The sequence below is a fragment of the Phoca vitulina genome, unplaced genomic scaffold (assembly GCF_004348235.1).
Source record: "Phoca vitulina isolate PV1807 unplaced genomic scaffold, GSC_HSeal_1.0 scaffold41, whole genome shotgun sequence".
NCBI lineage: Eukaryota > Metazoa > Chordata > Mammalia > Carnivora > Phocidae > Phoca > Phoca vitulina.
In genome coordinates, this window is record NW_022589744.1 from 4,144,484 (window position 1) to 4,155,962 (window position 11,479).

Sequence of the window (11,479 nt, forward strand, 5' to 3'; positions counted from 1 at the left end):
AGTTTTATAAGATCTTTCTGGCTGTGAGTGAGGGGCTGGCATGGGTTGGGGGGCAGGAGAGAGAGCAGGGACATCAGTCAGGACCCTGCATGGGGCATCGGGGTGAGAGATGACAGAGGCTGGGAGCCAGGTGGGGAGAAGTGGTGGGGAAGCAGCGGGTGTGTTCCGGGGGTGAACCTGGTAGGGCTCCTGCAGGGAAGTGGCTTTCGTCTGGTCTCTGTGGTGGCCGGCACTGTGCTGGGCGCCAAGCAGGCTCGCAATGTTTGCCGGGGGCTGAGCTAAGCATCGAGTGGGTGGGAGAGGAGTCGCAGCTGATTCTCTTGAGGAGAGACCACACTGGCCAGCAAGAGCACATCTGACATGGGAGGCCACTGCCCGCATGGGGTTCCTTGCCAAGGTGTCAGGGTGATGAGAGGCCAAGCCCACGTGTTTCCAAGAACAGCAGCCTGCAGTCCTGTCCCCTCTGCAGTGCCTCTGTGGGAGCGGCCGCTGGGCCTCACCAGCACCTTCCCAAGTACCTTCTCACTGCATAATCCCATAACCCTGCGGGGAGGGTGGACAGAGGGAGGATGCAGGGAAGAGGGAAGGAGGAGAAAGAAGGGAAGGAAGAGGAGGACGGAAGGAGAGAGGGAGGAAGGAGGAATGAAAGAGGGAAGGAGGGACGGGGAGAGAGGAGGGATGGAGGGAGAGGGAGAGGGAAGGGATGGAGGGAGGAGGGAAAGGGGAGGATGGAGGGAGAGGGAAGGGATGGAGGGAGAGAGGAGGATGGAAGGAAGAGGATGGAGGGAGAGGGAGAGAGGAGGGTGGAGGGAGGAGGGAGAGAGGAGGGTGGAGGGAGAGGGATGGAGGGAGGAGGGAGGATGGAGGGATAAAGGGATGAAGGATGGAAGAAGAATGGAGGATGAAGGGAAGGATGGAGGGAAGGACAGGTATCATTTGCCAATTCGCCAAACAAGCAAACCGAGGCTCTAGGAGGTTGAGGGATAAGCAAAAGACGGTTCAGATGGTCAGTGGCAGGGTTGGGATCAGGCCACAGGTCTCCTGAGCCCCGTTCTGATGTTTCCACAGCCCAGCACCCCGTCCTCCTCTATCACAGCCCAGGTCCCGCCACACCGCAGTTCGCAGCAGCAGCCTCAGTACCAGGAGATGGGGTGGGGGGCCCCTCGGCCTGGGTGGCCGCCGTCACCGCCCTGGGCACTGCCTTGGTGCTAGACCCTATTTCAACTCCTAACTGAGAGCCCTCAGGTTCTGATTTTATGGCTCACAGAAGCCGCTCCGAGCGGTTCTGCCCCTGAGAGATGATGACACAGCCCCGTGTTCTCCGCTGGCCCAAACATCCCCGCAGAGGCTCAGTGTCTTCCTTCCCCAGACCCTGGGGGCCAGGGAGCTGACCCGGGGCCCTGCTCAAATTGGCTGCAAAGGTGGAGCAACTTTTTTCTTCTGGGAAAATTTCCAAGGTTCCGGAAACATGGAGCCAGGGAGAAGGCAATCCCGCCGTGAATATCTACAAGATGCCACGCACCTCGAAGGTTATTTTGCACACAACCCTTTGCATGTAAGCGTGAGGTTTACTCACGACACTTTCACAGTGATCCCAGGGGCTGTCTCACCGTGAAGGGACGGACGTTTAGAGAGGCTGAGTACTTTGTCTGATGAGTGACAGAGCCTGGACTCAAACCCAGGTCCGCGTGACTTCAGGGCCGGGTGTCCGATGCTTCCGTGTGGGCTGGTGGGGGCTGGGAGAGAGAGTTGGGGTGGGCATCCCGCCCTGCCTCTCTCCCCGGGGTGGGGGGCAGGAGGGAGTGATGGCAGGTGAGCCAGGGAGGCTGACCAGCTTTAGCTAGTGGGTTTTCTCCCAAGCTCTGGAGCTGGGCTTGAGTCAAGAATTTCCCCGTGGCCTTCCCGCACTCTCAGAGACAGGGGCAATGGCCAGGGAGGAGGAGGGACACCTAAACAGCACTTGGGAATACCTCTGCCCCTGTGGGCTTGGTGTGGTAGGAGGCACAGAAGGGTGGATGTCACGACAGGAGGGACCTGGCTTCAGGTCTGTAATCCTCGGAGGTGGGGGAGGGGAGGGATAGGCAGGGGAAGGGTGAGAGCAGCTCCAGTTAAAATCCCAAGCCCTGGGGGCGCCGGGGGCGCTCAGTCGGTTAAGCATCTGCCTTCAGTTCTGGTCATGGTCTCGGGGTCCTGGGATCGAGCCCCGCATTGGGCTCCCTGCTCAGCGGGGAGTCTGCTTCTCCCTTTCACTCTCCCTCTGTGCTCTCCCCACTCTCTCTCAAATCAATAAATAAGATCTTTAAAAAAAATGAAAATCCCAAGCCCTACAAGCCAGTGTACGAGCTCTGCGGCTGGGCATAAATCCTCCGGGAGCTCAACGGAAGAGCTGGGGTTGGTTTCGGGGGGGAGGTTGGCTTGAAGGATGGTTGGAAGTCGGGGAGAGGGGTGGAAGTGAGGCGATAGATCCTGATGTTTAGGGAGCAAAAACAATCAGAGGACTCTCCTGACCCAGCACCCCAACAGGGCGGCTCCCAGGCCCCATCCTGGCTCCAGGACAGTAGAATCAAGGCCAGGCATGGCTGCGTATGGCGTCATAGTCTGCCATCTTTGAGCCAGCAGAGCCTGGCTTCCAGGGGAGTTACTGGAGCTTCCAAAGACCCTAGAGCTTCCCTCACAGGGTCGTCTGGCCCCCAGCCCTGTCCTGACACAGCAGAGAAATCGCAGAGCCCTTGAAATGCAAAGGGGCAAGGCCTACACCTGGGAAGCTCCTGGCATACAGAGGCCAGGGGCACTCCTGAGTCCCCCCAGTGTTGTCCTACCAAGCATTCCGTTTGGGGAGCACCTACTCTGTAGGTGTGCGCTGGGCACTTTCACATTTGTTGCTTCATTATCTTATTTTCCAGGTATGTGAACAACAACTCAGGGAGGTTAAGGAACCTGCCTCAAGCTGCACAGCTTACCTGGGAAAGCTGGGATTTGAACTGAAAACCTGGCCTCCTGCCTGCAGCCCATGCTGCCTTTTCAACAGAGTCTATTTTAATGCGATAGAAGGAGACAGGGAATACATTTCTCCCAGGCCTCTGTATCAGAGACAATCAGGCTTCTCTTGAGCAGTGATTTCCTGCACATGGGGTTCCTCACATTTGGTCATGCTCCCCTCTCCGTCCCAGCCCCGGGAAGCTCAGAGACAAGCAGTGGCCCGTCTCTAGCAACACGGCCAACCTTTGCAGCATGCATTTTGCGGGCTCATCGAACTCAACCATCCTCTTATTTTCCTGCCCTTATTTCTACTTCTGACCCAATGCCTCCTCTACTTTTTTTTTTTTTTAAATCTCGTCCCTTTCTTCCTTTCTCTTTTTTTTGGTTGGAGGAAGAACTAAATAGAGTAAAATCATGTGATGTCATTTTCACAGCTTTGAAAAGGTTTTCACATAAAGAAATTGTTACGTTAGAAAAGGAATGTCCCTCGTCTGGTACCATGTCCTGACTCGCAGTTCGGAAGAGACAGTCTCATCAGCACCTCCCAGAACGCCATAGGGGTGAAGAGCAAGAATTGCGGGGGGGGCTTGGGCATGGCGCTGGGGTTAAAACCAGTGCGTTCTCTTGCTGAAGCCGATCCCAGGGACACGCGTCCTTATTGGAGGACCCTGGCTGGTCTGAGTGTGTGTTTGTGGGTTAACTGTGATGGAGCTGATGAGCTGTGGCAGAGAAAGGCCCTGAGGGAGTGAGCTCCCTTCATCTTCCTGCGTTTCCCGGTGCCCACCTGAGGGGAGGCTATGCCCAGGAAGCCCTAACCAGGCAGCCCCCACACCCCCTTCTGCTCCCTGTTACCAACGAGCCGTGTGACCTTGGATGAGTCACTTTGCCTCCCTGGCCTTGAGTTTCCTTTGCCTGCAGAGTGTGAGGCTCAGGCCCCATCAGCAGTTCTCATCCCCAGTGTGGACACACGCTGGGGTGTCACTGGCGGGGGGTGAGCTGGGTCACCTGCGAGTCATTACTCTTTTTTTTTTTTTTTGAGTCATTACTCTTAAGAAGGGAATGGAAGTGACCACTTATGCCACCAGTCACCGAAAGCAGACGCCAGGTCCCCCTATCCGTAGAGCTGCTCTCCTCACGTGTTTTCTTGAAGGAACAAGAAGAGAGGGGAGCTCCTTCCAGCTGCCAGGAATCGGGTCCTCCCCTACCCCCCCACCTACATGCTGCTTCCCTTAGAGCAGAGGTTCTCCACAGGGGGCTGATTTTGCCTCCCCACTCCACCCCCCCCCACCATGCCCAGGGGACATCTGGGAGTATTTTTGGTTGTCACAGCTTGGCAGCAGGGGGATGCTCCTGGCTTCTAGTACGCAGAAGCCGGAGATGCCACTAAACAGCCTACAGCGCCCAAGACAGCCCCAGCCACCAAGAAGGACCCAGCCCCAAATGTCGGTGTCCTGATGTTGACAAACCCTGTCCTGTTGTGACGGGCAGTTGATGATGAATCCAAACACTCGGGACCGTGAGGACTTAGGGTGATCCTCCCGAGTTACCCTCCTCGGTACTTCTCAGCATGACTTCTGGCGGCGGGCACATTGGGTGGTCACGCCAAACTTTGGAACCCCCATGGGTACATGCTTGATTTCCTTTCCTGTTCCCGCTCCTTCCTCCGTGTTCCCCACTCGGCTATGGCCCCGCCGTCTCGCAGCCACCGTAGCCCCAGATCCAGGCAGTCACCCTTGACTCCTCACCTCCTCCTGCCTGTCCTTCTCACCACGTCTCGCCATCTCTGCTGCCACCCATTAGCCCCAGGCTTCCAGTCTGGTCTCCTGGTGGCCTCCTCTACCTTCCAGAGTCTCCACTCTCCATGTGCAGCCGGAGGCTCTTCTAAAATCATAAGTCAGATCACTTTACTCCCCTGGCCCAAACCCCTCAAAGCACTGACCCTGATCCTGACCTCCAAGCCTCTCCGGGACCCCCATGCGGGTGCTGGAGCCCTGCCCAGCCTTTCCTGCCTCAGAGCCTCAGCTTGCCTTTTCCTCTTCTTGGAAGGTCTTCCTCCAGTCCTCCAACAGCTCTTTCCTGTCCTCTTGACCAATGGCAACCCTCCCCAGCCTCTCCCAGCACACCTCTGCTCTGTGTCTGTCCTAACCCTCATCAGGACCTGGAAGTGTCAGCTACCCCATGAGAATGTTGGCTCCGGGAGAGCAGGGACCGAGTCTGTCCCATCCACCGCTGTGACTAAGAGCCTCACGCGTCTGACATAGAGCAGGGGCTCAGTGAATATGTATGGAATGACGAATAAGTGAATGGATGAATGAATGAATGAATGAATGAATAGAAGCAGGCCCGGCAGATCAGTGACTTATAGCCTTTCTGTGTGTGTCTTAGCAGAAAAAAGGTCGAGAGCCACTGAACGAAGTAATCTCAGAGGTTTTTCCAGCTGGAGGAGCCCCCACCCCCACCCCGCCCAACCCCTCCTGCTGGCCCATGTCACGGCCACATGAACCTGATTCAACCTAGAGGCTGGCGGCAAGGGACTCTCTGGGGCTTCTATAGCAGAAAGTCAGAAATGGGAGGAATGTTCCAGATCAGCTAGGCCCCTCCCCTCAGGCCCACCAGGCTCTCTTCCACAGCTCTAGTTTGGCTATGCCATTCTTTGCTTCCCTCACCTCTGAGACTCTGGATCTGATGATTCCGCTGCCCTTCTTTGACTATAGCCCGAAAATCTCGAGTCTCCCCATCTGTTCGCTGGGGTCGCTGGAGGCCAGGGTCCGTGAGGGACCCACCTCCCTCACCTGGGCAACATCTCTCACACCAGTATACCCAGACTTCATTCACACCATGGCACACAGAGAGATGTGTGTGCCCAGGAGATTTATTTTAAAGACCTGCTGCTTTCCTACTGAGCCTTTCTGAAGCCTCTCACATGGGGGTCCTCCAAAGCCGGCTCTGTGGTGAGGTCCTTAAATCAGACCGCCAGGATCCCCAGCTTCTCCTCACTAAGTCAATCGGGTCCAGTTAAAAGGACCTGGTTTTTTCTTACAAGAAGAGAGAAAGCAGTGAAGAACCAGGGCATTAAGGGAAGGTGGACAGGAGAAGGGACTGCCAGGGCCCCTTCCTGAGTGACTAGAGAGTGAGTACCAGTTAGGGAGCAGGGACAGGAAGGGAGAACAGCCCTCTAACAGACTGAATGCTGATGTCCCCCCGAAATTCATATACGTTGACACTCTAACCCCCAGTGGTATTTGGAGGTGGGGCTTTGGAGGCGGTGACTAGGTTTAGATGAGGTCTTGAGGTGGGGGGGGGGTCCTCATGATGGGATTAGTGCCCTTATAAGGAGAGACCAGAGAGCCTGCACTCTACCTTGTGAGGACACAATGAGAAGGGGCCACCTACAAGCCAGGAGCCAAATCGGCTGGTGCTTGATCTTGGGCTTCCAGCCTCCAGAACTCTAAGAAATAAATGTTGTTTAAGCCACTGGGTCTATCATATTTTGTTACAGCAGCGCAAACTGAATAAGACAACCCCCTTACTTGCCCCTTCTCAAATCTGTGTGGTTCAAATAAAGGACATCCTCTGGCTGGTGGAAAGCCGGGCTAATCTGTCCAGACCGAAGACATTCTCTGATACTCAAGAGCTGTGACCATCTTAAGCCTCATCTTCTACATCTATGAAAGGCAGATAATTAATATTTACCTTGAAGTGTTGTTGACAATGACATGAACTAACATAGTCCTGCACGGAGGTCTTCACTAAGTGATGGCTGTTATTATCAACACCAGAGGGCCAAGGAGAGCCGGCAGGTGAGGTGACTAGCTCGGAGCGCCCTGCTGTAGCTGCTGTCCACCCACCTGGGTTTGACTGGACAGGCTGCCTGTGAGTTTTTGCAAGAGAAAATGAAAGCAAACACAGACAGGAAAAGTCCCCAGCCCAGTGCCTGGAGTGGAGTGGGTGTGGAAAGGACATTATTTAAATCAGAACGTCTCTGAAGGGTCCTATGTTGGGAGCATGGTAAGGCAGAACTGCCCAGCACCTGCCCAGAAAGGGTTCCAAGGGTCCTGGAGGAGTAAGCTCCGCCCCCAGGCCTCTGGGCAACTGGGCGGGGCCTGGGCAGGGCCTGGGCCGACTGGAGCCCCCGGGTAGTCCCTGGTGGCTGTCTTCTCTCTCCCCTGGCCCCAGGGTGCAGTACTAATGGTTTCTTTTTCTCTGTGTGCCATGGTGTGAATGAAGTCTGGGTATACTGGTGTGAGAGATGTTGCCCAGGTGAGGGAGGTGGGTCCCTCACGGACCCTGGCCTCCAGCGGCCCCAGCGAATACTCCGGAGCTAACAGTGGGCGTGGGGGCTTTGGCAGGCTGACATAAGCTGGGGCCTTCTGGGCCCACAGTCTCCTCCCCTCCTATGTTTACACGAGGTCTTCTGTTCCCAGCACATAGTACATGCTCCATAATGCTTGCTTACGTTCTATACCTTGCCTAATTGCAAAATGCATTAGAGATTGAACAAATGCTGGTTGGTGATACCTATGATAGAAAAGTCCACAAAGATTTATGACTTCTTTCCTGTGTCCCCAGCTTTGGGCTGAGTGTCACCAAAGACACAAAGAAAGAATGAGGTGGGCTTGGGAAGGGAGGGAGCAGGAGACTGATGGTGATGGGGATGGGCTAGTCCAGAACGTGGTAGAAGAGAGAGAGAGAGAGAGAGAGACAGAAACAGAAACAGAGGCAGAAATAGATGAAGAGAAGAGAAGAGAAAGAAGAGAAGAGAAGAGAAGAGAAGAGAAGAGAAGAGAAGAGAAGAGAAGAGAAGAGAAAGGAGGAGCGAGGGGAGAGGGGAGGAGAGGGGAGGAGAGGGGAGGGAAGGGGAGGGGAGAGAGAGTATGTTATGCAATTTGGGCATCACCTATACATTCTCACTTCTGAATGGCTTCATGCTGCTGTCAGCCCAACCTCAGAGCTAGGCTCCACTGGGTAGTCAAGTACTCGGTTCTATTTTTAATGGCAACCCAGAAGCTGTTTGGAAAAGGGCAGGATGACATGGTGGGAAGAGCTTTGTAGTGAGACAAAGGCTCAAATCTGGCCCAGCAGCCTCCTACCTGGGCGCATCTGGGCAAGTGCCTTGCCCTCTCTGAGCCTCTGTACCCTCGGCTGCAGACGGGGGTGCAGACAGCATCCTCTCGGGGCTGCTGTGAGCACGCCATGTGCTAACATGCACAGGCTCTGAGCGCTTGTCCGATAGAGGGGCTCGGGGTGGGGGGGCAGAAAGAGGCTGGGGTGATGGCAGCCCTGGCCGGCTGGGGGCGGGCCTGTCCGACTGCAGGGATGCCTTCAGTACACGGAGGGCTGGGCTCTCCGGGCCCCGGCAGCATCACCGATGGGAGACAACCAGGAAACGGAATCACTGTGAGTTGCCAGCAAACCCTTCCGAGTCCCACCGTCACAACCAGTGCTTTGTTAGCGGCCGGCTACAGGATTTCTCCCAGGTTCATCCCAGAGGCTTGATCTTTTCTTTTCTTTTTTTCCCCCATGTCAAGCTTTGGGGGTACTTTGCTAGAGAACAGGTGGAAATCATGCATTTTACACACAAAGCCAACACTGGGGTGACCAGGGCCCCAGGGAAGCCTGGGATGGCTGTGCTGTCCGGGTCCTGGCCTGGACCCTCGCTGACAGGTGGAGGCATCACCGGGGTCGGGCGACTGTGCTTCTCCGAGGTCTGCCAGCAATTTCCACCCAGGTCCAGGGATGGATGATGCTAGCCACAACAAGGAATCCTGAACCAGCGCTCCCAGCCCTGGGTTGGTCCGAGGATGTTCCAGCCTTTGGATGTGGCCTGGTTTGGCCCTCAGAACCCATGAGCTCGAGTGGGGGGGGGGTGGGGGGAGGATGACAGAGGCAGCTCAGTTCTTGCGGTGAAGTCCCCCAGATGGCAATTCCCCACCCTCCCTCCGCCAGCGGAGCCAGCTGCCCAGATCGGCTTGGGGCTCTCTTGATGAACACCGGGTGCAAATGGCTCCAGGCAGCTGGCTAGATGCTAAGTGCAGCATCAGTCCTAATTAGGATGAGGAATTAATAAAGGAGGCATTCGAGCTGCTCTGCAGAGGCCAGGCTCGCCGCTGTGGAGGAGTTAGTTCCGATTTCCACGGGGAAACTGGGAGGCCTGGGGTCCACGTGTGCGTTTGGGAGGTGACAGTGGCATGACTTACTGTGCCACGCAGAGCCTGTGAGGCAGAACATGGGGGCTCTGCAGCCCCTCTTCTGTGTCTAATTCAGGTGCTGTGGCAGGTAGTGACGTGGGTACATTCTCCAGATGAGAAGAGTAGGTGTTCGTGATCTGAGCAGTTGCACACCAGAAATGATGTTTTTCAAAAGAAAAGGGGAGGGTGTGATCGTGGGCCCACCGATCCTTTGTGTGGCTGTGTTTCCCAAACTATTGATTGCACATGCCCGCTCCTCCAAGACTCCGCTTAGCCTTGGCGTTAAACTCCAGATTGCAAAGGGCAAGGCAGCCTCGTTTGGGAGAGGGTGTGGGGGGCAGAGGTGGGCAGGATTCCCGCCAGAGCAGGTCTAGGAGGAGGGGAAGGGCGCAAGTTCAACCTGGCGGAGCCGACCCAGCTTTATAAAGCCTTTTTTTTAGAGGCCTCCAAATGCGGCCAGAAAAAGGGCCATAATCTCTTTAAGAGCTCCCTACCAACCTCCACCAAGCTCCAACGCCGCTGAACTATTTGCAGGGGCTGTAACTGCAGTAAGGAAGCCTGAGTGTGTGGGAGAACTCCCCGAATAACGGAGGGGAGGAGTTAACACACGGGAAAAGGTTACAGAAAAAGAAAGAGGAAACTCTGTCCAAGGATATCGGAAAGGAACGTTCCGCCAACTTCTCCCCATCCCTCCTCCAATCTGAAAGCCAAGACCAAGCGGCAGGCCCCGTCCACAACCTGGCTGGGACCAGACCGCCCCTCCACAGCCACCTGTTAGTTCCAGTTCCGCAGCAGGGCGGGCGGGAGGCGCTGAAGTCGGGCGCATTGAGCCACTGGAGGCGTCCGGGCCCCTCCCGCAGAGGGAGCGGTCCCCACGGTCCCGGGACACCCAATCCCGGCCCCCAGAGGCGTTCCAACCTTACAACACCCACTACACGGCCTCCTCGCGCATCTGGGGGGCGCAGCGCCCCGCCCCTCTTGCCCCGACGGGGCGGCCACGCCCCTCCCAGGCAGTTGTCGGTCCGCGGGTCGCCTCTGCGCACTCCGGTGTCCTGCCGAGGTCTCCCGCAGCCTCCCTGTCGAGGGACCGCGACGAAGGGCTTGCTCCCCGAGTCGGGGTGGGGGGGGGAGTCTCGGTGACGCACCCCTCCCTCCCCACCGAGCAGGGAGCAGCGGGCCGGGGCCCCATGGAAGAGTAGGCGGTGGAGCAGGGTCTGGGCGGCGTCAGGCTCCGGCGACCCCGCTCGCCCGGAGCCGCTCGGAGCCCGGCCCCCACCCCCACCCCTCGGCCCGGGCCTGGAGCGAGCGAGGAGCGGCCCCGGCGCTCCCCGCCCCCGGCCGGCCCCGCCCCAGGATGGCCAGTTCCCATAGCAATCGCACAGACACCGGTTGCCAAGCAACCCCTCCCCCTCCTCCCTCCCCTCCTCTCCGGTCCGCTCCCCCCAACCCCAGCCTCCTCCCGCCCCCACGCCATCCTCCACCTCCCCCGGGGGCTCCGGCGCGGCCCCTCGGGATCGCTCCGGTCTCGGGCTGCACGCGCGCCCGTGAGTTTCGGGGTGTTTCATTGTGTCTGTGTGCGAGGGGGTGTGCGTGTGCGTGGAGTTTGTGGGATCGCTTTGAGGGACCCCGAGCTGGTGCACAGCTGGCCGCGAGGGGACCCGCCCGCTCGCTCCGGCTCCTTTGTGTGTCGCGCGAAGCCAGTGCCGCGCCCACCCCCTTCCCGGCCGGCACCCCGGGCAGGGTGTGCGTGTGCGTGTGCGTGTGTGTGCTGCGGGGTGGGTGGGTGCCGGGGCCGGCCGTACCTTCGATGCAGCACACCCGCCACAGCCCCGAGTGGGTGAGGTCGCCGCGGGCGCGGCGGGGCGCGGGCCCGTCGTCCATGGTCAGGTTGGTGCCGTTGCAGATGTGCGCGCTGGAGTAGAGCCAGTAGTCGGTGCCGATGGCGATGGCCATGAGCGAGAAGGCGGCGAAGGCTCCGGCCGTGGTCAGCAGCATCTGCAGCCCGCGGTCGCATCGCACCATGGTGGGCGCCTCATAGTCCGCCGCCCGCCGGCCCGGCCCGCCGCGCCCGCCCGCCCTCCTCCCTCCGCGCGCCGCTCCGGGGGCGCCGGGGCTGGGGGGGCCGAGGGCCGGGGGGCGGCGCCGCGCTGCGCTCTCCGACCCCGCGCCCCGGGCGTGCCTGCGCGCGGGCCCCCGCCGGGGCTCAAACTCCGAGGCGCGGCGGCGAGTGAGGGCTGCGCGGGCCGCCGGGCGGGCTGGCGGCGGAGGCCGGGGGCTCCTCCCTCTCGGCCCGCCCTCCCGGCTCGGCCCGC

The 11,479-nt window shown here is 58.5% G+C and overlaps 1 protein-coding gene across 1 annotated transcript in view; it reads right to left on the reverse strand.

The window, feature by feature from the left end:
• CACNG4 (calcium voltage-gated channel auxiliary subunit gamma 4) overlaps window positions 1-11,238 on the reverse strand; it is a 57,407-nt gene extending 46,169 nt beyond the window's left edge. The window contains exon 1 of the mRNA XM_032429521.1: window positions 10,970-11,238. Within this exon, the coding sequence (XP_032285412.1) occupies window positions 10,970-11,189 (220 nt within the window). The 5' untranslated portion in view covers window positions 11,190-11,238. The remainder of the gene's footprint in view (window positions 1-10,969) is intronic.
• Between the last annotated feature and the right edge of the window lie 241 nt (window positions 11,239-11,479).